Below are 24,677 nucleotides of genomic sequence, written 5' to 3' on the forward strand. Positions count from 1 at the left end.
AGGAGAAAGGAAAAAGAAAGAGGGAGAGGGAATCAAACTGATTCCAAGCCAAAGGCCAGGCGGAACAACTCTGTCTTACAGGCCCTGCGGAAAGAAATCAGATCCCGCAGGGCCCTGGTCTCATGAGACAGAGCGTTCCACCAGGCCGGGGCCAGTGTTGAAAAGGCCCTGGCTCTGGTTGAGGCTAGTCTGGCTTCCTTAAGGCCCGGGACCTCTAGGGTGTTGCTATTTATGGACCTTGAGGTCCTCCGTGGGGCATATAGGTCACCTACCTATAATGCAGAGCCCTTCCTGCGCCCGAGTGATGCAGACGTTGATCTGGTTCGGGTCGGTCACGAAACCCAAGTGTTTCTTCTGCCAGCTTTTGGTAGGCTTCCGGTCGACCTCGGAACGGGAGCAAGACCGCACGGTGGACACCAGGACGTACTTCCATTCGCTTCCTGGAGGCCAGAAATTGCAACATGGTTAAGCCCAGCTCCACCCAGGAACCTGGTAGGAACACGAGGAGAAAAGCCCTTCCAAGGTTCGGACCAAAGTGCCTTCTAGCCCAGCGTCCTGGTCTCAGTGGCCAAGCAGGGGCACATTATGGGGAGCGCATATGAGTGCAACAGCATCCTCCTCACTTGTGATTCACTTGGTATTCAGAGGAGAACTGGATACCGGCAAGCATGATGATGATGATGATAATAAGGATTATGGAAGATCCTAAGGGATCTAAAGGGATGGAAGGGAAGAACAGAGGCAAAGGAGAATTAAATAACCAAGGAAGTGTGGTTTAGGCGGTGGAAGTCTTTTAAGATATGTTAATTAAGATTTTTATTTTATAATGTATGTAAGTGTAATTCTGGAATTACTGTTTATGGAAAACAGCATTTTCTTTTTTCTTTATTTTCTTTTTCTTTTTTCGTTTCTTCTTATTTTCTATCTTCTTTCACAGTTTATGTTTGGCAAATATGTAAATAATTGTGTTTTTGCAGATATATCTGGAAATTTGATTGTATTATTCAATAAAGTTATATTTTAATAAAAATTATTTGTTTGTTTGTTTATTTGTACCCCACCCATCTGGCTGGGTTTCCCCAGCCACTCTGGGTGGTTTCCAAGAAAGATTAAAAATACATTAAGATGTCACACATTAAAAACTTCCCTGAACAGGGCTGCCTTCAGATGTCTTATAAATGTCAGGTAGTTGTTTATCTCTTTGACATCTGATGGGAGGGTGTTCCACAGCGCGGGTGCCACTACCGAGAAGGCCCTCTGCCTGGTTCCCTGTAGCTTTGCTTCTCGCAATGATGGAACCGCCAGAAGGCCCTCGGCGCTGGACCTCAGCGTCCGGGCAGAACAATGGGGGTGGAGACGCTCCTTCAGAATACTGGACTGAGGCCGCTTAGGGCTTTAAAGGTCAGCACCAACACTTCCCAGGCTCTTCCCTTTTCCTTGCGCTATCAGAAAAAGATAGCCTTATCAAGAGCAGTTCCTTGCTGCAGCAAATGGAAGTTACAAACTTCGTTCCTTTGCACCGCTCACAAAGCTAGCAGTTGGGAGTGGGAAGAGCAGGGAAGATTAGCCGTAGGGATAATTATAAACGCGTGTGTGCAGACACAGGATGTTTTTCCCAGTGCAGGGTGGCTGCTTCTCAGGTCGTAAGAGCCTACTAGTCCAGGCCAAAGGCACTTTTAGCTCAGCATCCTGTTCACACAGCGGCCAACCAGATGCTCGTGCGAAACCTGCAAGCAGAACCTAAGCCAAACAGCCCTCTCTCCCCTCCTGTGGTTTCCAGAAACTGGTATTAATAAGAATTGTTGCCTCCAACAGTCATCACGGCTAGTTGAATTTGTCTAATCCTCTTTGAAAGCCACCTAGGCTAGTGGCCATTGCTGCTCCCTGTGGCAGAGAGTTCCACAGTTAACTCTGCGCTGCGTGAAGGCCATCAACACCCGGCAGGTTGTGCTGGCTAAAACACAGTGCCCCGTGTCACACGGGCGTGACTTACCTTGGCTTTTCATGATGGTGCAAACGGTGACATCTCGCAGCCCTGCCTGGAGAAGAAGTTTCTTGATTTCGACCACCTGAGCATTGTAAGGAGTCAGGATGGCAATCTCGGCAGGTTTGGTGGTTCTGTCGAGTGTCAGCTGCTTTGCTATCCTCACCTGAAAGGCAGCGAAAAGACAGCATCTTTGTTTACTTCACCCACAGAACCCAAGATGGAAACCTGCCTTCAGTCTCCAATTTAGGGTTGGCTCTCCAGATGTTGTTGTGACTACAAAGCCCATCATCCCTGACTGCTGACTGGGGTTGATAGGCAATGCAAGTCCATCAACATCTGATTGCCCCTGCAAAGCTATCCCAAAGCTCAGTTTATTTTTATTCATTTATTTTGACAGCTTATATACTGGCTAATTGGAATACTCTCTAAATGGTGTACAAGGAATTTGATGAAGATAAAAATGAGTCAACAGTGGAGAGCCTGCTGCAATATTTAAAAACAACAACAAAAATCAAATCATGCAAAGAAATAAACTGTGATCTTAAAAATCTGTGTTCTAGCTGTAACTAGCTTTTTCTTTGCAGGCTGAAAAGGGTTTATCCTGGTATATACTTCTTTGGTTCTTCTATTTTAATATCTTATTTATTGTGAGTCACAGAAGTAGCATGTTACTAGACGACCTGTATAAATACAGCAAATAATACAGTGGTACCTCGGTTCAAGAACAGTTCTGTTTACGAACGATTCGGTTTAAGAACTCTGCAAAGCCAGAAGCAGTGTCCCAGTTTGCAAACTTTACCTTGGTCTAAGAACGGAATCTGAACGGTGGAAGGGCACCAGTGGCGGGAGGCCTCATTAGGGAAAGCGCGCCTCGGTTTAAGAATGGTTTCGGTTTAAGAACGGACTTCCGGAATGGATTAAGTTTGTAAACCAAGGTACCACGGTCTTAATAACTGCTGGATGGCGGATAGATGTTGGCATTCAAAGGTGAAGTCAAACTGCTGGAGAATCACAGCGCCTGCTGTGGCTGTAGAGGAAGGTAACTTGGAACTGCCGCCTTCCGTGCTGTTTTTGCTGCAATTGGCAGCACCCCTAAGGATACCTCCCTGGGGTGCAAGACTGGACAGTTTGTCTGGAGGTCCTAGGCTGCCCAGATAACAAGACCCCCCTTCTCAGCCTGGCTGATGGGGTCCAAAGAAAAGCAGAGGAAGACATTTGGCACCAGCTTGGCTGCAGGAGTTGCTGGAAGGAGGCGGACAAGGTGCCATCCAACCAACTTAGAGACTTCACTTCAGATTTGTACAGGTTTTTTTCCTTAGCCTTACCTTCTCCCAAAGATGTCCCATAAGGGAGGGTAATTCCCCCCCCCCCCTTCGGGGTTTACTCTCAGTGCGTTCCTCACGAGGGACAACCGAAAGGAGCCAAACCCTTACTCCTTACTCACCACTTGCTCCGCTTCTTCCAAGTTGGCCCGAGAGTTCTCGTTGCCGTCCTCTGTGGAGACCACAAGACTCTTCTCCCTCCCCTCTATGTGGCCAAAGATGATGGCGCAGCAGCCGGCCCTGTCCTTGTGGAAGAGGGTGCTGTGTCCGCGGGCAGGGTTGGCACAGGTCTTTAGCCTCCTGTTGTAAAACTCCTCGGAGGGGAACTGGCAGATGTCCTGGTGCTGATGGGATGAAAAAAGGCAGGCATTTGTTGTTAGTAACAACAGCAGCAGCAAATTTATAAGCCGCTTACGTGCCAAAATGGCTTCTAAGCAGTTTACAAGTCTAAAAATCAGTTATAAAATATCCACATCCATAAACTATAGGGTAAAACAAGCGTGTTGAGGGAAAACACACACACATAACCACAAGTACAGTTAAAGGAACAATTAAAAGTATTATGTGGGAAAGTCTGGTGTAGATTCGTCACAGGCTTGTATAAAGGTAGTTTTATTTTCAATCTCTCTCCTAAGGATCCCAACATGGAACCTGCCCTGTCCACAATGCGGGGCATCTCTTAGCCATGACCGCTAAATGGAACTGCCATATATAGTGGCATTCTACCTTTGAATACCAAATGTTGGGGAGAGTGGTAGCAAAGGGCTGCAATAATTCATTTACCGCATTGGGCCGAATATAAGCCACACCCGCAAATAAGCTGCACCTTTAAAATTCGGCGGCTTGGGGGAGGCTTGGGAGCAGCGGGCAAGTTGGTGCCATTGCCCCGCGATCCTGGGCTGCTTGGGGGGGGGGGAGCCGCATCGCTTTGCCGGCAGCGTAAGCCGCACTTTAACTTTTCACGATCAGAATTTGGAAAGAAAAAAAAGTGTGGTGTGGAGGACTCCCTGGTCCTGAATGGGTAACTGTGCCCCTGAAGGACCAGGTGTGCAGCCTGGGAGTCATTTTGGACTCACAACTGTCCATGGAAGCGCAGGTCAATTCTGTATCCAGGGCAGCTGTTTACCAGCTCCATCTCATACGCAGGATGAGACCCTATCTGCCTGCGGACTGTCTAGCCAGAGTGGTGCATGCTCTAGTTATCTCCCGCTTGGACTACTGCAATGCGCTCTATGTGGGGCTACCTTTGAAGGTGACCCAGAAACTACACTAATCCAGAATGTGGCAGCTAGACTGGTGACTGGGAGCGGCTGCCGAGACCACATAACGCTGGTCTTGAAGGACCTACATTGGCTCCCAGTACGTTTCCGAGCACAATTCAAAGTGTTGGTGCTGACCTTTAAAGCCCTAAACGGCCTCGGTCCAGTATACCTGAAGGAGCATCTCCACCCCCATCATTCTGCCCGGACACTGAGGTCCAGCGCCGAGGGCCTTCTGGAGGTTCCCTCATTGCGAGAAGCAAAGCTACAGGGAACCAGGCAGAGGGCCTTCTCGGTAGTGGCACCCGCGCTGTGGAACGCCCTCCCACCAGATGTCAAAGAGATAAACAACTACCTGACATTCAGAAGACATCTTAAGGCAGCCCTGTTCAGGGAAGTTTTTAATGTGTGACATTTTAGTGTATTTTTCATCTTTGCTGGAAGCCGTCCAGAGTGGCTGGGGAAACCCAGCCAGATGTGCAGGGTATAAATAATAAATTATTATTATATTTGGGCCAATATTGTATTTAGTGGTGTTCACCTGCCTCCCGCCCCCCCAAAAAATGTGCCCAGGGCAGCTATCAGCACTAAAACTCATGCAGTGTAAAGAACCATATTGGAGATAATGTCACCATGTGAGAAACAGATTAAAACAAACAAAAAAACCCACACCAATGATCTAGCGCAGTATCCCCCAATAAACCAGCACAAGGGGGACAGATCCAGCAAGAAACAAAAGGCAGAACAGGTGAACTAAGTATTGTGCATCCTGCTGCAATTCCTCCTTTCCTCAAAAGAACCCAGGAGGCGGCACGCCATGCTTTGGCAGCCTCGCCTCAACTTCGCAACAAGCAGCTGCGTCCCTTACCATGCGGTACTGGATATCCAGCATCAAAGCCCAGTCTTTGTAGCGTTCAAAGAGCGACGTCTCCATCCCAAGGGTCTTGCAGAAGTCATTGTGGACCACGGGTCTCAGCTGCTTATGATCTCCCAGTAGGACCACCTGGAAGGAAATAATTGTGGTGATGCCCGCTATGCTGAGAAGGAGCAACCGGGTCAGCTGCAAAGCAGGCGAAACTTATTGGTGTGATGTGAATGGTTTTTGGACTAGGGGGGAGGTTGAGGTTTTGTTAGTGAGCCAGAGTATCACTTTGTTTATTATTTGAGTGCTGCTAATGTTGTTCATTACTATTTATATGGCTGCTATGGGGTCGTTCCCCCGCCATGGAGTTATGTGAAAATGGATTATATATAAATTCTATTAATAATAATAATAATTCCCTCCAACATGTCCCAGCACAAAACTGGCCCGTGTGAGTCACATGAACCACAAGAGAGCACAGAGCCCTAAAGCACACATTTTTGGGTTCTGCGATCTCACAGCCCCCCAAAACAGGAAGTTTCGGACAATAGACAGGTATAGTGGTACCTCTGGATATGAACGGGATCCGTTTTGGAGCCCCGTTCGCATCCTGAAGCGAACGCAACCCACGTCTGCATGTGTGCAGGTCACGATTCGCCACTTCTGCGCATGACATCATTTTGACCGTCTGCGCATGCGCGAGCGGCGAAACCCAGAAGTAACATGTTCCTTTACTTCCGGGTCGCCATGGAGCGCAACCCGAAAATGTTCAACCTGAAACAAATTCAACCTGAGGTATGACTGTAGGTGTCATGGATCCCTGTGGTCTGTAGACCACCAATTGAGGACCACTGTATTATATGATTCCCTCCCCGTCGTATTATGTATTGTGCCTTTTTATTTGCCGAAAGTCACTTGGATACCTTTGGGTGACAAGTTTAATAAATTGAACAAATGAATGAGTAAATAAATTGGCGGTTGGCAGCGTGCCGCCCGTGCCCTCCCCCCCCCATTCGGCTGGACTCCAACTCCCACCAACTCCCAAGCAGCCTGGTCAGTAGTCAGTTGCAGGAGCTGCAGTCCAGCAGCAATCTACAGGGGACCCTGGCAGCAACCTCATGAAATAAAACAGGAACCCGTCTGGGCGTTGAGGGATATCTAAATAAACGAGCCATCAGCATAACCGCCGTGGCTGTAATCGCAAGCGGCCGGCTCACCTTCTCCATCTTCTTGTAGCTCACCAGCGGGATGAGGGTCTCTGGCTCGGTGGACATGGCACACTCGTCAATCAGCACCTGCTTCACCTGCAGGTGGTCTATCAGAGATGCGGCAGAGGCAGTGGTGCATGTGCACAGGATGACATCGTGGCGCTTCAGCTCATGCGACCGGGCTTTGGTTAGCAACTGCTTATAACTGCAAGACCGCAATGGAGACAGCTCAGTACCTTGACATGACCCAAAACCTTACAAGGAGGCAGATGCCTCTATATCCCCTTTAAATCCATTAATAAATAGTAATAGTAATACAATTCTGCACTCTGGCAGTCTAGCTTCCCCTACCCCGAAAACCTCTCATAACTGATTCCACTCATTTTGACCATCTTGCCCAACTTTTTCTAGACTGGTGACTGGAAGTGGCTGCTGGGACCATATAAACACCGGTCCTGAAAGACCTGCATTGGCTCCCAGTACGTTTCTGAGCAGTGTTGGTGCTGACCTTTAAAGCCCTAAACAGCCTCGGCCCAGTATACCTGAAGGAGCGTCTCCAGCCCCATCGTTTAGCCTGAGGTCCAGCTCCGAGGGCTTTCTGCTGGTTCCCTCACTGCGAGAAGTGAAGATACAGGGAACCAGGCAGAGGGCCTTCTCGGTAGTGGCGCCCGCCCTGTGGAACGCCCTCCCACCACATGTCAAGGAAATAAACAACTATCCGACTTTTAGAAGACATCTGAAGTCAGTCCTGTTTAGGGAAGTTTTTAATGTTTGGTTTTATTCTATTTTTAGTGTTCTGTTGGAAGCCGCCCAGTGGCTGGGGAAACCCAGCCAGATGGGTGCGGTATAAATAATAAATTTATTGTTATTGTTCTTCTGGCCAATGGGACTTCAGCAAGCTTCACTCACACACTTTGAAGCCTATCTTCATAAAGCTTAGAAACTTGAATTTAAAAAATGTGGGGGGGGGGAGATCCAGAAAGGGGGAAAAGGGAAGCTGAGAATCTCAAGAGTGGGATTCTGCATCCAGACCCCGCTTTAGCTTTGCAAATGTGCTAGCAGTTTTATTGCTGCGCCACTAGGAGGGGAGCAAAGTCTGCACATTTTGTGCTTTGGCATGTTTCTGCCAGATTGGAGCATAGATACTGTTTGGAGAGCAGATTAAGAGCCCAGCACCATGAGAATGCACTTAGCTTTCCTTACAGCCACCCACTGCATGAGGAGAAGAAGAGTTTGGATTTGATATCCCGCTTTATCACTCCCCTTCAGGAGTCTCAAAGCGGCTAACAATCTCCTTTTTTCCTTCCTCCCCCACAACAAACACTCTGTGAGGTGAGTGGGGCTGAGAGACTTCAGAGAAGTGTGACTGGCCCAAGGTCACCCAGCAGCTGCATGTGGAGGAGCGGAGACGCGAACCCTGTTCACCAGATTACGAGTCCACCGCTCTAGCCACTACACCACACTGTGAGAGCCCTGGAAGGAAGCAGGCGAAGTAATATGTTATGTCACCAAGATACAAGGCCACCATGTTTGTGGGAATGGGAGTATATTTTTGACTGAGGCAAGCCACAGATAAGCAGCTGCTGGTTCAGATATTAGTTCTTTTATGAGGCTGTAGCAACAAGCCCCGTCCAATAGTGGAATTTTGAACATACGAACCAGGGGTGCGGAGAGGCTGAACAGAATGAGGTCCCCAAATCCAAACCCCCATAAAATCCAGCCTGGTGTGCCATTTCCTTTCTGAGACTTCAGCAAACTAAGCGTCAGAACCTTTCCTGTACCTCTCGAGGGTTTTAAAAAGTTTGACGTTTTTGAAAGAAAATGAAGACTCAGGGGACTTCATCATAGTCAGCTAAGAGCAACTTAAGAATCCCGTTGAATTACACCAAAGTCCATCTAGCCGGAAGCAGCTCGCAGAGGTCGTTTGACCGGCCCACGAGCCGCCCCCCAACTGAGAAGCCCGCTTGCACGCTGCGCTAAACTGGTGCAGCACAGCGCAGGGACTTGCTTTCACGGGTGCGCATGCACAGACGCTGAAAGTCCAGCCCACAGAGAGATCTCCGCAGGATCAATCCGGCCCAGGCAAGATCAAACTTGCCGACCCCTGATCTAGCCCATTATCCTGCTTCCCCACAGGACCACAGTTCTTTGTGATGTCCATGCTTGGGAAATGGTGGTTTGTTGAAACTGGTTAGTGAGAACAAACCAGAATCAAACTGAGGTTTAATAACCTGGCTTGTTCTCTAACCACAGTTCAAGCAAACCATAGTTCAAGCAAACTGTACTTCTCCGAGTGAAGACATCACAGGCTACTGTGGTTTGTTACAGATCAAAAGCAGGAGCTTTCAATCTCCTATTCTGACACATATTAGAAAGGGAGCCAGGAGGGTGGAAGGCCCACAGGGCTCGTTCACATACCATTTACCATTTTTACCATTACATTTGACCTGGGCCCATGAGACTGCCTATCACCAAGGGACTGTCTGAAGGACTGATTCTGAAATCTCAGAATGCAAATCAAAGCAGTAATAAGATAAAAGGTTTCTCCATCGAAGGTTTGGCAGAAAACTAGATCTGTACTGCACTCACTCGTTAATTTCATCCTCTGTTATCTCCTCTCCTCTGTTCACACGTGCATCGAATTCACAGATTTGTCTCGCAAAAGGGTTCGGTGGACGACGGATCATGTAGTGTAGAGTTATGTCCCTGTGCAGAAAGTATTACCTTTTAAGTTAAAGACTAAACACAATGCACAAGCAATAAGCTTTCTCCCAAATCATTCGAAGTTACTAGGGCTACAAGCTTTAAGATCATTTAATCAATTAAAGCTTTAGTCAATGAACAGGACCGTTTTATTGACAAAACTGAGAATTCAGGCTCCCTTTTCATTTTGTTTAGAGCCGTTTTGGATTCTGATGTGTTGCTGCTAGACAAAATGGAAAGATATATGAAGAGGTCCATTGCCTGTAAGACGTTGGGAGCTTGGGCTCATTAAGTTTCCTCCAACCCACTTCTCAAAAAGCACCTCCATTTCCCTTTGCTAAAATGTCATTTGCTTTAATTTGATCTGTAAACATGCAGAGGCTGAAATCCTAGCACACACATGTGGGAGAAAGCCCCAGAAAACTTGGTAGAACTTGTTTCCAAATGAACATGCAAAGGGTTACACTGCAAATCAATTAATCATTATTTATTCACAAGTCTGGAAGGAATATTGAGCTCATTTGCAACACTCTCTTTCCACCCTCCTCTCTCTCTTCCCCACCCAATGTTCTTTGTCTCCTTGACTCCTTCCTGGTTTGTACCAAAGTATAGTTTGCCACAACATCCAGATCTGCAGAATATTGTTTGTGCTTGTTGCATCAAACCAACTTCAAATTGCAGTTGCAATCCTAGTTTCCAGGGTAGGCACAAACCACAGTTTGTCTCTTCAGACGCAATGGGAAACCATGGTTTGCCAGAAACCAGGAAGGAACTAATTCAACACAGGGCTAAGGAAAAGAAAAGGGGAAGTGCACAAGCCAAATATTGCATCCAGGATTATCCTTGTAGCACCAAACTATGGTTTGGTATACCATCTGTTTTATATGTATTATTCCCACTAGAAAAGAAACAACATTCAGCTGTATCAAATCGTATAAATAAGCAGGTTTAACTTTAAGCACTGTTAGAAAAATGTCTACATATCTGATTCTGTGAAGAAATTGAAGTTCGAACCTGATCTCCGGCTTGGATTTCGCGTCCCGCTGGGATTTCCGGGACACATGTAGGCTGCTTCCTGGATAGGGGAAATCCATGGTCTCTATAGTTTCTCCATACACCCTCAAGGGTCTCGGAGAATTCTTCATCTTCAACAGCATCTCTGCAGAGGCAGCAAAACAGCTAGGCTGAAAAATGAACTCTGCAGGCTATTAAAAGCGACCCAAAACTTAAGATGCTACAGACACTAGGCTGTTCCTATACCACAAATTAAACTCGGCTGTCAATTGACAGGCCCTGCCCGTACAATTTGCTACGAAGTCGCGGAATATTCACAAACATTCCAACAGTGCAGTCCAAAGCCACCAGCACGAAATTGTTGGGAATTGGTGGATCTTGGGCTGTTGGGGATAAACTGGGGCCCAGCCAGGGCTACATTAGCACAAGTCCCTCATTCCAGCTCCGTCAGGGAAATACCTGTATACCTCCCTCAACCTGGCTCAGGCATAGCTTTGCTGGCTCAGCTGGTGCTACTAAAGTGGGCTGAATTTAAGTCACTATAAATTCTGGCAGCTTCTTATACTGAGGATTGCTCTGCCTGCGTTGGAGGAGGCGGGGAAGAGTCATGCGAAGTTGATAGCCAGCTTACTGTTGCAGGAAAACCAGAAGGCTGGCTTGACTGAGGAGTGGGGATCCATTTAGGGCATAGGGTTAATTTCATTGTACACAGGTTGTAAAGGTAAAGGGACCCCTAACCATTAGGTCCAGTCACGGATGACTCTGGGGTTGCGGGGCTCATTCCGTTTTACTGGCCGAGGGAGCCGGCGTACAGCTTCATGTGGCCAGCATGACTAAGCCGCTTCTGGCGAACCAGAGCAGCGCACGGAAACGCCATTTACCTTCCCGCTGGAGCAGTACCTATTTATCTACTTGCCCTTTGACGTGCTTTCGAACTGCTAGGTTGGCAGGAGCTGGGACCGAGCAACAGGAGCTCACCCCATCGCGGGGATTCGAACCGCCAACCTTCTGGTCGGCAAGTCCTAGGCTCTGTGGTTTAACCCACAGCGCCACCCGCATCCCACACAGGTTGTACATTGACAATATTATTATTCTTAACAGTATTATTATTATTAGGAGCAGGACAGGCAGCAAACTACCGCTCCACCCTGGAGTTCAGGGAGAGTGTCTTATGCAGAGCAGACACCAGACAATTTTTTAAAGGACTCTCCCTCCTTGCTGTCTTTCTGCTGGCAGGTGAAGATTGTAGTTTTAAGGAATCTCCTTTTAACAGTGCCGTTTTTATTGTTTCTATTATCTGTAACTTAATAGATTTGCTTTTAAATGTTTTTATTTTATTACAGTTTAATAATTTTTTAATGATTCTCTTTTATTTGTTTTTGGCTTATTGTATTTTATCTGTGTGTTTGAAGTTGTGTAAGCCCCTTTGGAGTCTCAGCGGGACCTATTATTATTAACAACAACAATCCAAGTTTATTAAACTTCGCATTATTTGTTTTAAACACTTTTTTCTTTCTTTTTGCTATTCCCTGCTTGTTCAATAACGTTAATTTGGGATTGACTATCGGGTCGACACTCTTCAAGAAGTTCCACCTCACCGCAGGTCACATCCTGAAAAGTGACGTTTCAGACAGGTAGAGAGAATTACAGGGGATTTAAAGGCATTCAGGAAGTAGAAGAAGGGTGTCAGTTAGTGCAGAAAGTATTGATCTGATGTGAAGAGATCTTTCCAATTCTATTTAATTCAAGAGGGTTCTGGAAGCTTCTATATGTGAAAGAAACAAGCAGAAGGTTCATGATGTTTGGGTTATTCCTTCAGAGAAGCTGAGTATAGCTGGTGTAAAATGATTCTGTTATCTCTTCTGTCAATAAGAGATGACTATAATAATGCTGACTATAATAAGAGGCCAGAAGGACCCTGGGTTTCACTTTCTCTTTCTGTCTCTCTTCCTTCTGGTGTGGTGTTCTGTATATAGTGTTAAGGTTTAGTCTTATTATAAGTTATTTTAAATTTAAGTCTGCTGCAACTGGATTTCTTATGGACAGTGCCAATCCTGAATGTATTGGATTTGTTTACCATGGAGAGACCTGGTTTGAACAAAGACATTGGATTCTTATCTCATTATACATGACTAAGCCATTTTTCACCTTCTCACCCCTTGCCTTTTCCTGTAAGACCTATTACAGTCGTTAAGAGTCGTCAACAGGCTCATCTCAGCTACCTGCCAATCTCCCATTCCCACCACCCTTCTGAGTAATACCCCTCCCCACCTTCTCACTATATAGAAGGATCTGGCAACTTCTGTTTCAGTGTATCTGAAGAAGTGTGCATGCACACGAAAGCTCATACGAAGAACTAACTTAGTTGGTCTTTAAGGTGCTACTGGAAGGAATTTATTTGTATTGGATTTGTGACCATTATGCTCATTTGCCTTCAGTAGCAGCAAAGCTCTGCTGGATGAAATATTAATTGCCTCTGGTCTATTTTGGGGGGAATCCTGCAACGTGTTTAAGTTGTTACTCTGCTAACTATACATTGGAATCTACCCTGGATCAATATTGAGTAGACTTTCAATGACAGAGGGGTATTAGCAGAGGGATGGAGCACAGCTGTGACGGGAACAGCCCAACCAAATTTACACCCCAAACAATCTCCACTTTGACTGCTTCTCCATGATGTAAGAATGGATCCTCTGCACTCAACAAAGACAATTACCAGCAACAACATCAACGGATTTGTTTGACGGCCCACAGTACATGATGTGGCTCTTTGCTTCTTCAGCATCCAGAGTTGGACCCTTCCCTTTTTCTTCCAGATTCAGCTGATGGAACCAGTAGACGATATGGGCACCAACCACGGTCTTGCCAGTCCCTGGACAAGGAGGAGGGGAAATAGCAGTGAGGGGCCTGCCGTTACAGAATCATAGAGTTGGAAGGGAAAACAAGGGTCATCTAGTCTAACCTCCTGCAATGATGGAATCTTTTGCCCAACATGGAGCTGGAACGCACCACTCTTTCAGATGAAGAGTCTCATGCTTTACCGACTGAACTACCAGCGCAGATATCCCTGACTTGGCGCTGGTTCTACTGAACTTCTAATGGGATTTTTAATGAGATATGTATAAATAAAGTCATGGAACAGTTGGGGCAGATTTAATATCAGCGACACCCCAACCCCCACCCCACCAAGAATCAACTGCGCACCCCCCCATGCTGTCAACTCACCTGGCGGGCCTTGGATGAGTGTGAAAGGCTTTCTCAAGGCCTCTGAAATGGCACGGTTCTGGCTCGGGTTGAGTTTCCGGAAGCTTCCAGGAAGATCAAAGCTTTTGAGTGCCCAGAACTTAGACTGCCTCACTGCTGTGTATTTTTAAAACAACAACAATGTAAAACACACATCCAAAACATCAATTGCATCATTTTCGCCTGCGCTCAGTCATAAATCTGCTAAACCCCGCTTTTCGTTTTCTGATTTTAAAAAACGCGTGAAAATTTCACATTTAAATGGTATCACTCCTCCCTAAAGTATCACTCAACACTAAAGTATGAATCTTGAGGGCTTTGAATGTTATTCAATGCATTATTACATTATATTACAAGGTGTAATATAATGTGATATATTACTGTTGAAGGTGGTGGAACTGCAAAAAGTCATCAAGCAGGCATAGAGCAGGGTTTCCCAAACTTGGGTCCCACTGTTTTTGGACTACAACTCCCATCATCCCTAGCTAGCAGGACCAGTGGTCTGGGATGGTGGGAACTGTAGTCCAAAAACAGCGGGAGACCCTGGTATAGAGCGGGAGTGGACTCTTTAAACCCTTTGGGCTTTGTCCTGTAATGCGTTACAAAATAAAGTCTGACCAACTGCGAAATGGGTGTAAGCCTCTGTACTTGAATCCCCAGGAAAAAATTCTCCCACTCTGGGCAAATTTGTCCCCCACCCCTAGTTCCGAGTTGATGCCTCAAATTGACAGCAAAATCCTGATCAGCGTGCATGCAATTGCACCTTGAATCTTGCAAGCCCTGACAAAAGCATTAAAGATTATTATTATTTTGAGCATCTCAAAATTACAACCAATATGCAGGTTCTGGTGATATGCAAACTCATTTGTGTAGATAATCAACTGGTCAATCGGTTAAAAGGCACGTGAATCAATCAACCCTAATAATTATTGGAAAATATAGACAGTGACAATATTGGATTAGATTTCTTATGCAAACTTCAACATAAAAATCCCTGGGCAGGTTAGAACAATGTAAATATACAATGTTGAAATAATGTACAATCCAAATCATGGTTGCTTTTGGAGCATCAAAGCCTATTATGGTTGTTACAAAACACTATAGTTTGCTTCCACTTACGTTTTTCAGAGATTTCCTTGCCGAGGGCAATTTGCTGAGCAAGCTCAGTCGCGTGCTCCAGTTTCCAAATGGCGGTCTCCTTCCGGCTGCAGGAAAAGGAAGAAATGTTGTGTGAGGTTAAAGCCAATGAGAAGCAGGATGGCATGGAAGAAAAAAAAGGAAGTGGAGAGTCTGGAAAGGTTCCAGCTAGGGGTGGGAGAATGTGCTGATTTCTCGGTTTGTCATTTTTCTAATCTTGTACTGTACTTGTATTGTATACCTGAAGGAGCGTCTCTACCCCCATTGTTCTGCCCGGACACTGAGATCCAGTGCTGAGGGCCTTCTGGCGGTTCCGTCATTGCGAGAAGTGAGGTTACAGGGAACTAGACAGAGGGCCTTCTTGGTAGTGGCACCCGCCCTGTGGAATGCCCTCCCTTCAGATATGAAGGAAATAAGCAGCTATCCTATCTTTAAAAGACATCTGAAGGCAGCCCTGTTCAGGGAAGTGCTTAATATTTAACGCTGTATTGTTTTTAACACTTGATTGGGAGCTGCCTAGAAACTCAGCCAGATGGGCGGGGTATAAATAATAAATTATTAATATATTATTATTATTATTTGGTTCCTCGCATTCCCTGCGTCAGTGTGTGATTTTAAAAGAGCTCTTCGTGAAAATACACCAGCAATTTAGTGTGAATTTCTCCAGATATACACATTTGTGTGTGCAATTTTTGCATAAAAGGCACCTTTCTGCAAACTTATTTCCTCTAAGAGCATGCATTCAAGAATGTTACCTTCACCAACGTATGCCCTTCTCATGCACATGCTACTTTGCTGGAAAACAGCATTGCACAATTAGGAGAAGTGCAAATTCTGAAAGCTGGCAGTTCTCAAACTGTTCTGGAAACTGTTGATTTGTTAGGTCTGGCTTTAAGTGCCAATAAAACCGAGATCCTCCCTTGTGCCAAACTCTCCCTGTGTTAAAATAGCCATAGAATGGCCTTGGAAGTATAGCAGGAGAGGGCCAATGTTGCTTTTGCATAAAGAGAAAGAAGGAACAATCACCATATGTGGTGGAAATGTCTCAATGTGGGGAGATTTTGCTTCATGGTCATTGGTGCCCATATGTGAGGTGGGGCCTTGCTGTTCTGCTGGACTTCCAGCTGTGACAGCACCGCTACTCACCATGGCAGTGAAGGCAAGGGAGCACCACCATGGAAACTGCACTCTCTTATAGCAAAAAAAAATGGAAAGGGAGAAAAATTCCATCAATGAAAGAATGGCAAATTAAATTTTGTGAATATATAAATCTGGCAAGACTCACAGCATTCATAAGGGGACAATCAGACCAGAAATTATTAAAAGAATGGGGATGTGCTAAAGAGTATATGAAAAAACATTGTTCTGGAGTAAGTATATCGGTATGTAATGAATGATGCTTTACAGGGTTAAAGAAAAAGAAAAATGGTGTAAAAAACTACAATGATGGAAGTAATCTACATTAGACACAATTTACTAAGAGCAAAAATTTTGAGGTCTTAGAACAAAGGAAGGAAGTCAATATGTGTATATGTATGTAATTAGATTAGATTAGAATGATGATATGGTTTTATTTGTAGATGTGTGTGGTTTTTTTGTTCTTTTGTGTGTGTTCTGTTTTCTTCTTTTTTTCTTGTTTGCATGGTATTATTTTGGATTCAATGTTTGTTTTTTTGTTATAATTTTGCATTGAAATAAAAAATAAATAAAAAAGAAGAAAAGAAACTGCACTCTCCTGCCTTTGCTGCAAACCAGTTGTGCCCAATACTGGCAAGCTGTGCCCTTTGCTGGCCTAGTGCCCACCCCCACATTTTGGACTACAACTCCCATCAGCTCGACTGGGGCTGACGGGAGTTGTAAACAACTGGACAGCACCAGGTTAGCAAAGACTGCTGCAGCGAGGCTCCTTATGGGGTCCCTGCCATGGGAGCATATTTACCCAGCGCTTTTCCAGCTGCACTGGCTCCCGGTGGAGTACAGGGTCGGATTTAAGGTGCTGCTCTTGACCTTTAAAGCCCTTCACGGCCTAGGACCCCCGTACCTACGGGACCGCCTCTCCCAGTATGCCCCACGGACAGCCTCAAGGTCCATAAATAGGAACACCCTAAAGGTCCTGGGCCCTAAGGAAGTCAGATTAGCCTCAACCAGAGTCAGGGCCTTTTCAACATAGGCTCCAGCCTGGTGGAACGCTCTGTCTCATGAGACCAGGGCCCTGCAAGATCTGATTTCTTTCTGCAGGGCCTGTAAGACAGAGTTGTTCAGCCTGGCCTTTGGCATAGAATCAGTCTGATTCCCTCCCCCTCTTTCTTTTTTCCTTTCTCCTCCTGTGATGAGGCTGCATTTTGTATTTTAATCTTGTTTTTTAAGTTGTATTTCAATCAACTTGTTTTTATTATTGGTTGTTAGCCGCCCTGGGCCCAGTCTCGGCTGGGGAGGGTGGGGTATAAATTTTATTATTATTATTATTATTATTATTATTATTATTATTATTACATTGTGAACTGTTGCCTATCCATATGACCCGCAATGATAAAAGTTCTTGAAACTCAACTGTAGAACAACCAAAATGGTTGGGAGCAATGGACTTACATATCAGGCAGCAACTTTGGAATCAGCTCCACGGTGAACCTTGACGTCTCCTGGGTGACCTCCACAGGGATCTTTTCCATGGACATAAATTGGATGCTGAAACGCACCATCGTTGCACCTCGCTGGTCAGATTTCTCATTGTCATCAAACTCACTGGTCCGCCCGTGGGCCACCCAGGTGTACGTAGCAGGGTCGATGGTGAATTTGCCAGCTTCAGCGCTTCCCTTAGTCAAGCTGAGCTGCTGGAGGCCACGGCTGAGGGCGTCTGCATCATCCTGGGCCCCATCAGCTTTCAGGCCCGAGAGGCGGACGCAGAGGTAGCAGTGGCTCAGGTGCACTTCAATGGCGCACTCCTTCATGAACTCCTTGGTCAAGGAGAACGTCCCCAGGAGGTGTCCTTTCTTTGACCTCTGCTTCTCCCAGGAGATCTTGACGTCGTGCAAGACGATGGAGTCGTTTTCTGCCACGGCGCATGAGGCGGCTTCCATGTCGGAGATGGGCAGCCACACCTTGCGATAATCGGAGGCATCCTTGTAAACATCCTTGGAGGCCAGAGTGGCGTATTTGGAGAAGCAGTCGATGGGCCTCTCAGAGTGCTGCAGACATATGTCGAAGCCTGGGACCACAGTCCACAGCTGCAAAGACGGCACCAGGAAGCCCCGCTGGACATCGGTGGTGAGCTGGAGGCACAAAACATCTCCGGCGCTGAGCTCCAAGGACAGTTCTACGTAGTGTGAGCACTTGCTTCTCTCCATCCGGCCCATAGTCCTCAGCTGCGTGCTGTGGCCCTTCTCAACCAGGGAGATCATCTCCTCATAATCTTTGTTCCTGACAGCTGCGAGGAGGTTGCGCCAGGCCTGCACGTTGAAGAGGGAGACACTCTTGTCCCACAGCACTGGTGACTTTGGAGTGCACTCCTTTGAGGTCACCACGGAGTAGATCCTCTTCTTCCACATCAGCCTCACGCTGCTCCGTTCCTCGATGAAGGCCGGTTGTGCCACCAGCTGAAGAGCTCTGTAGTTGACAAGTTGAGGGTCTCGAAGGGTCTCCTTGTTGAGAGGAAACATGATTCTGAAGTTCTTGGCCATCCCTTCCACGCACATCACAAAGGAAACCTTCTGCTGGGCTTGTTGCTTCAGCTGAGTCGCCATCTCCAGCGAGTGGGCCTTCTTCTCATAGGCATTCGCCATGCTGTTTTTCCTGTTGAAATCGTGGCAGAGGAACTCAATGTCCTCTGAGGAGTACTGCACTGGCTTCTTTAAAATCACAGACAGGATGTGACGCTGGAGGATCAGGTCCATGTAGCGTCGGATGGGGGAAGTCGCCCAGGTGTAAGAGTCCACGTGCAAGGAATAGTGGCCCACTTTGGACTGAGGAGATGAATTGGAGCGAAGGAAAAATGAGCGGGACAGAAGCTTCCGGAACTCCATGTTCGCCGGGGCCAGCTTGGGATGGATGTCGTCCGTTGTAATAAGGTCAAGCATCTTGGGGACATCGCAAGAATCGGCAGCTGACTTGAGGTGGTCCCACAATGAAGTCAGGAGGGTAAAATTCCCGCTGGTCTCCACGTGGACCCCTGTGGCTGCAGCTCCCAGATGATGGGAGAGGTGGGTGGACAGAGGAATTATATCGCGGTATTTGTCCCTCATCTGAGCCATCTGTTGTGGGTTGGGCTCCACCTGGCAGCGCAGAGGGGTTCGATCTCTGGTGGAAGCCTTGTTGGTGAGGAACTCGCCCACGGAACTGTTGAACATGATCATGAACTCCTCAACCATCTGGTGGGAGCACCTCTGACCCAGAGGGCATTCCTCGTCCAGTTGATCATAATAACAGTCTTCATGAAGCCGGGACAGCCGATGTACGCGGGAGAAGTGGTACGCAACCGCAACACAATCCTCCAGGGTATCAAAGCGTAGGGATGGCGCCTCTGCCTTGTAGCTGTTCTTGATGATACCCTCTGCCTCCTCATAGGTCAGCTGCCTGTCTGAGCAGATTGTGGACACAGCAAAGGAGACATTCGCCATCTGGTCCGTCTTCTTATCCACCGTGACGAAGAGAGAGATCACAGGCCTATCTTTCTGTGGCAGGAGACTACAGAGGTCTTGGCTTAGCTGAGGCGGGAGCATGCAAACCGGCTCCTTTCCAGGAGCGTAATAGGTGGCTCCCCGGTTCTTCGCTTCCGTATCGAGAGTGCAGCCTTTGGGGATCACAGAAGCGACGTCGGCAATGTGGACCCCTATCTCATATTTGTCACCCAGGTCTCGGACACTGATGGCATCGTCCAGATCCCTTGCACCTGGGGGGTCAACAGTGAAGGTGAGGTAAGCCCGAAGGTCTTTCCGGTTACCCTTTGTAAGAGAGAGCTTGCTAGAGGAGATTATGGCCACCTCTTTGTTCACTGAGGGTGGGTGTTTGCTCCTGAGGCAGTATTCTGTGTCAAGGATACGCAACCCTTCCTCTAGGGTCTTAGCCAGAGGAAGAACCTCCGTAATAATCCCTAAGGGGAAGTAAAAGCCGTTCCGCCAATTCAGGACTTGGACCACAAAGAGGCAGTTCCTCCTCAGTTCTTGGGTTATCTTCTTGCAGGTCTTCAGCTTGATCTTGCCCCCTTGATCCACCCTGCGGATGGGAATGACATTGGGTTCATCTCTCAGCCCCGGGACGAAGATTTTGGTGACGGTCTGGTCAATGGGGACCATGACGCGGGGATCGAACTCGTCCATCATGCAGGTGAAGATGCGGTCCCGGTCAGCCTTCTTCAGAACCCCCACCACTTTCCCACGGAGACTTCCCTCGCCCGTGGCCTTCCCTGGGCCGGGCTGCAGGATCTCCACCAAGACCTGGTCCCCAGTGAAGCCCATCCCACAGTGAACCCGGCCTTTGATGTGGATGTTCAAGGGAGGGACGTCGTCCAGAGTGAAGGCAGACGCTCGGTCAAATTGCTCCTTGATGAGCTCGCATCGCTTGTACATGTTCGGGTTCATGCGCAGACACTCCTTCATGGTTTGCAGGTGGAAGCTGACATATTCCTGCCTGCTGCTTTGGACGGTGGCCACCTGGGACTTCACGTTCATCAGCCCTTCGTCGGAGACCGTCACCACCATGTCTTTGCTCTCGTCCAGGAGCTCCTGCAGTATGGGGTCGTCAACGTTCAAGCTCTCTGCATCCGACAGCCAGGATTCGGTGTCGCTGCCGTCTTCCTCGAGCTGGGGGCTCCCCCTGTTCCAGCTGGCCCGGTCGCACACCGCCTGCCTTATCTCCTCCAGTGTCAAGGTCTCAGGAGTCACGGTCTTCTTGTCAATGCACTCCTTGAGAAAGCCTTTCCAGACTTTGCTGCACTGCCCAAAGGAACACAAAGCCACTGCGTCCCCCACGACAACGACCTGGGACTGGGCCCTCGTCATGATGGTGTTCAGCATCCGAGCATCGTTGAAGAATTCCAGGTGGGAGCAGTTGACGTGGCAGAGGCTCTCCCTGGTGTGAACGGTGCTGATGATGATAACGCGGAACTCCCTCCCTGTTTTAAAAACAAGACAGAATTGCAAGGAAATGGAAAGGGTTGCGGCTTCCAAATGGAGACCATGAAGCAGAGGTAGATACAGTCAAGAGTCCCTCAAACGGGATCCAGATTTGCCACAATCTGATCATGGAGAGAAAGGCTAAAGGTGGGGACTGAGAGGTGGTATGAAACATATAATTCGATCCAACCAAGTCCAATGCAACCTAGACTTGTATCGCAACTAAGCCCTACTCACAGGATTTCCATTGATTTCAGCAGTACTTAGCTGGATCGAGACCACTGGGTTCACATAGCTCAGTGATGTCTACTCTAACTGGCAGTGGCTCTCCAGGGTTTCTGGCGGGGGATGGAAGCTGCTCCAGCCCTACTTGAAGGCACCAACCAGGGTTTTAATCTGGGACATGCAAAATGGGATGCTCTGTAACCAAGCTAAGACCTAGGACCATAGGAAGTTGCCTTAGACCAAGTCAGGTCAGTGGTCCATTTAGCTACATTGACAGGCAGTGGCGAAAGGGTGCTCTGTCACTGAGCTCTGGCCTGTGGCAGGGAGTGGCTGCTTGGAAAGGGTTATGGGATAGCGTCCTTATTTCTCATAAGCTGTGGTTCCCTTCTTTGGCTTCAAGCACACCTGGCAGCTGGGCAAGTACCAACCTGGCAGATTCTCGTAGCCCTCCACCACCACGTCCCCCAGGCGCTTCTTCCTCAGCTCCTGTCTTATTACATTCACCTGGTGAAAATAAAGAGAAGCCGGTCAGTTCACCAACAGGCAGGTGGCTTTAACAAGTCTGGTTGTGTCCTTCTGCAGCAAGGCTCCCTTGCATGAGGGATGTACGTTTTTTGCCATTACGGGTCCTGCTGCATTTCTGCCTCTCATGTAGCTGTTGGAAGCATGTCAAGAGAGTGGGGAGTTGGCAATGCTTGCTACTGATTTATTGCTTCAAAGGAGTTCTAAACTGATCGCACAGTAAAGTATCAGAGCAGTGCACAGGGAAGCAAAAATAAACATGCAACACAGAACATAATCACAGTTAAAATAACAGGACAATGCCCAAAGAGAATCAGTGGGCAATAATTAAAAATGTTGTTGAGAATAGGCTTGGGCAGAGACTTCCGGGTTATCGCCTCCGGCAATGGCAGATTTCCTCTGATCGGGAGGAATCCGCTTTGTGGAAATTAGGGTCTGGACCGCCACGGAGAGGCGGAGACCCATTAAAAACCACACGTGGGAGAAGCCTGTGGACGTGGGATTCGGCTGGCACCTTTTGTGCCTCCCCTACTCGCAGGGAAACCCAGTTTCGGGGATCCGGAGCGACATGGGGTGAGCGGCGCGGTGCTTCGAATCGACTGCTTTCTTCACGAAGTGAAGCCGCATTGCTGTTGCCGGAGAGCGCTGACTTTTTCCTGTGGACAATTGGACTTTAAACAACTACCCGTGAGTAGAATGGAAAATTGGATTACTAAACATCTTTAATTTGGCACCGAAGCGGGAAGGTTCCAAACAGGAAGTCCGCCTTCCGCTTTTGTAAATAGATTGAAGCAAAGACATTGCAAGCTAAAGTCTGGAAAGTCTTCTGTAAAGGATTAAATCTCCATCGGTTAAAATTACTAAACCACCCTTGGAAGCAGGAGAAGAGGGGGAAAGTTTAGATTATTTAAGCCTGCAGGAGAGAGAGTGAAGAAAGATAAATTACCACCGTTTCGAACCTGGGTAGGAGGTGCCAGGAAGACCGATGTTTTGGGAAACTTCATTGACTGTGAATAAAACGTATGTTGACAGATAGTTAAATAAGAGAAACATATTGATTCCAATGTTTCCTTTTGCACTTAAAAGGAGCAAAATATCTGAAAATCGAAATTAACTTTGTTAACTTTGTTGCTGGACCTGCTTTTAAAAGGACGGATACAAATAGAAATTGTTTCCCCTAGAGGCAGTTTTTGAAACTGTTGCAGGAGTGGAGTTGGGGAATTCTCCAGCTGCAGAGATTAAAGACTGTGAGAACTAGACATTGACCTTGGACAAGAATGTGGACAGAAGAAGCCTTAGTGATTGCTTTTTGTAAAACAAGTTCCTTATTGGAACAGCTTCATGAGGAGATGGATGCGATGAATACTAGCATTGACAATTTTGGACAAAAAAGGATTGATTTGGGACAAAAAGTGAATACTTATACAGAAACTACTCAGGAACCGACCCAGGAATCTGCTTTGACATGGCAAGCTGTGGAAAAGACAAAGGAGGAGGTTGTTGTTGAACCTCAAGTAATACAAGTGGAGAGAGCCTCAGCCTTGTATGAACATAAGCTGTTGTTTTTGAAGACCAAATCTGGAGAAAGCCAGATTTGGAGAGATGGAGTCCCGCTTGGATTGGAGAAGGAAAGTTGGAAAGATCCCCTTATGCAGGGATGTTCTGGCTTTTGGGATCTGGTTTTGGGTCAGGGGGAGATTGGAGTGGTGGTGGCCTTTAACTTTGGAGGGATTTTGAAACATGTTCTGAAATATCCTTTGGAATTTAGTTCTGTTTATGGAGAATGGGCTGATCTGTCGAGAAGGGATAAAGACATTGTTAGGTTGGAGTCTCCCCGAGATCTACTCCTCAGTGACAAAGGAAGGAAATTAAGAACAAGAGACAAAGTAAAGTGCAGGTATAAATATGAAGAAGATCTGCAGAAGGGACATGGAAAAGAGTTAAGAGCCTCGGATAGAAGATTACCAGGTTGATGGACTAGATGGAATGGATAGAAAGGACTGACAGAACCTGAGACCAGGGAGAAGAGACGGTGGATGAAGATTGGAAGAAATTTTAAAAAATTATTTAGAGAAATATTGTAAAATTAATGAGTGTTAGAAGAATGTTGGAATGAAATTATATGGCTTTAGTAGAAATGTTATAAGGAGTTATGTACAAATAAGTTTTAAGTTTTAGGGTTCTTTATGGTAAGATAAGGTTAAATAAATTAAGACAATTAAATGACAGAAAATAGTGAAAGATGGAAAGGATTTGCTGAAATAATTAGTAACTAGAATACAAAAGGGGGAGGTGTGAGGACGTCGATGAAACAAGTTAATGAAATATAAAGATATTGAAATATTGGATTTGTTTTTTAAAAAAAAATGCTTTTGTTTTTGGTTTTGATGTATTGTGTGTTTTGTTCTTTTATTCCTTTTTTATATGTATTGACTTGTATTGTTTAATTTCTTTTTTCTCTTTTTTCTCATTTTTTTCTGTAATCTTAAACTCTCAATAAATATTATTTTTTAAAAAAGAGAATAGGCTTGGGCAAATAAAAAGGTCTTAACAGGAGCACTTCTAATTAGCAGTCTCCATATCAATGTTTGGGATAGTTATCCTCATCTTGCTGGCTACTGTTGGGTAGGATGGAACTTTGCTCTCACCTGCAATATTTTCCCAATTTATTTTGCATGTGGTTATTTTGCATGCTTGCAAGATTTAGCTTTGGAGAGCTTTAGCTTTGGTCTTGCTGCATACAAACCTCCTGGCTTATAAAGCAAGCATTTTTTGGTTTTTTTAAAATGTTTTGGTGACCAGGCAATAAAGTTCCCATCATCCCTGACCACTGGTCCTGTTAGCTAGGGATCATGGGAGTTGTAGGCGAAAACTTCTGGAGGGCTGAAAGTTGGGTATGTCTGGTGTAAATGTTATATGTAAAACTGAATTTAAAAATTATAATAAGAAGAAATTTCGCTCCTCCTGTCACTGAGCACATAATAAATAATAACAACAACAACAACAACAACAATAATAATAATAATACAGTCATACCTCATGTTACATTTGCTTCAGGTTGAGCGTTTTCAGGTTGCATCCCGTGGCA

At 46.5% G+C, this 24,677-nt stretch overlaps 1 protein-coding gene and 1 long non-coding RNA gene across 2 annotated transcripts in view; both read right to left on the reverse strand.

Moving 5' to 3' along the window:
• LOC310708966 overlaps positions 1-24,677 on the reverse strand; it is a 190,386-nt gene that overhangs the window by 151,140 nt on the left and 14,569 nt on the right. The window lies entirely within an intron of this gene.
• The window catches only part of HELZ2 (helicase with zinc finger 2), a 51,428-nt gene that overhangs the window by 2,178 nt on the left and 24,573 nt on the right, over positions 1-24,677 (reverse strand). The window contains exons 8-19 of the mRNA XM_083507294.1: positions 21,496-21,571; positions 17,325-20,841; positions 14,718-14,803; positions 13,581-13,715; positions 13,072-13,227; positions 10,356-10,500; positions 9,228-9,344; positions 6,648-6,843; positions 5,437-5,571; positions 3,432-3,653; positions 1,994-2,150; positions 273-440 (exon numbers count right to left, since the gene is read on the reverse strand). Of these exons, the coding sequence (XP_083363420.1) occupies positions 273-440; positions 1,994-2,150; positions 3,432-3,653; positions 5,437-5,571; positions 6,648-6,843; positions 9,228-9,344; positions 10,356-10,500; positions 13,072-13,227; positions 13,581-13,715; positions 14,718-14,803; positions 17,325-20,841; positions 21,496-21,571 (5,110 nt within the window). The remainder of the gene's footprint in view (positions 1-272; positions 441-1,993; positions 2,151-3,431; positions 3,654-5,436; positions 5,572-6,647; positions 6,844-9,227; positions 9,345-10,355; positions 10,501-13,071; positions 13,228-13,580; positions 13,716-14,717; positions 14,804-17,324; positions 20,842-21,495; positions 21,572-24,677) is intronic.

Source organism: Podarcis liolepis, assembly GCF_965112155.1.
Source record: "Podarcis liolepis genome assembly, chromosome: 6".
NCBI classification, from domain to species: domain Eukaryota; kingdom Metazoa; phylum Chordata; class Lepidosauria; order Squamata; family Lacertidae; genus Podarcis; species Podarcis liolepis.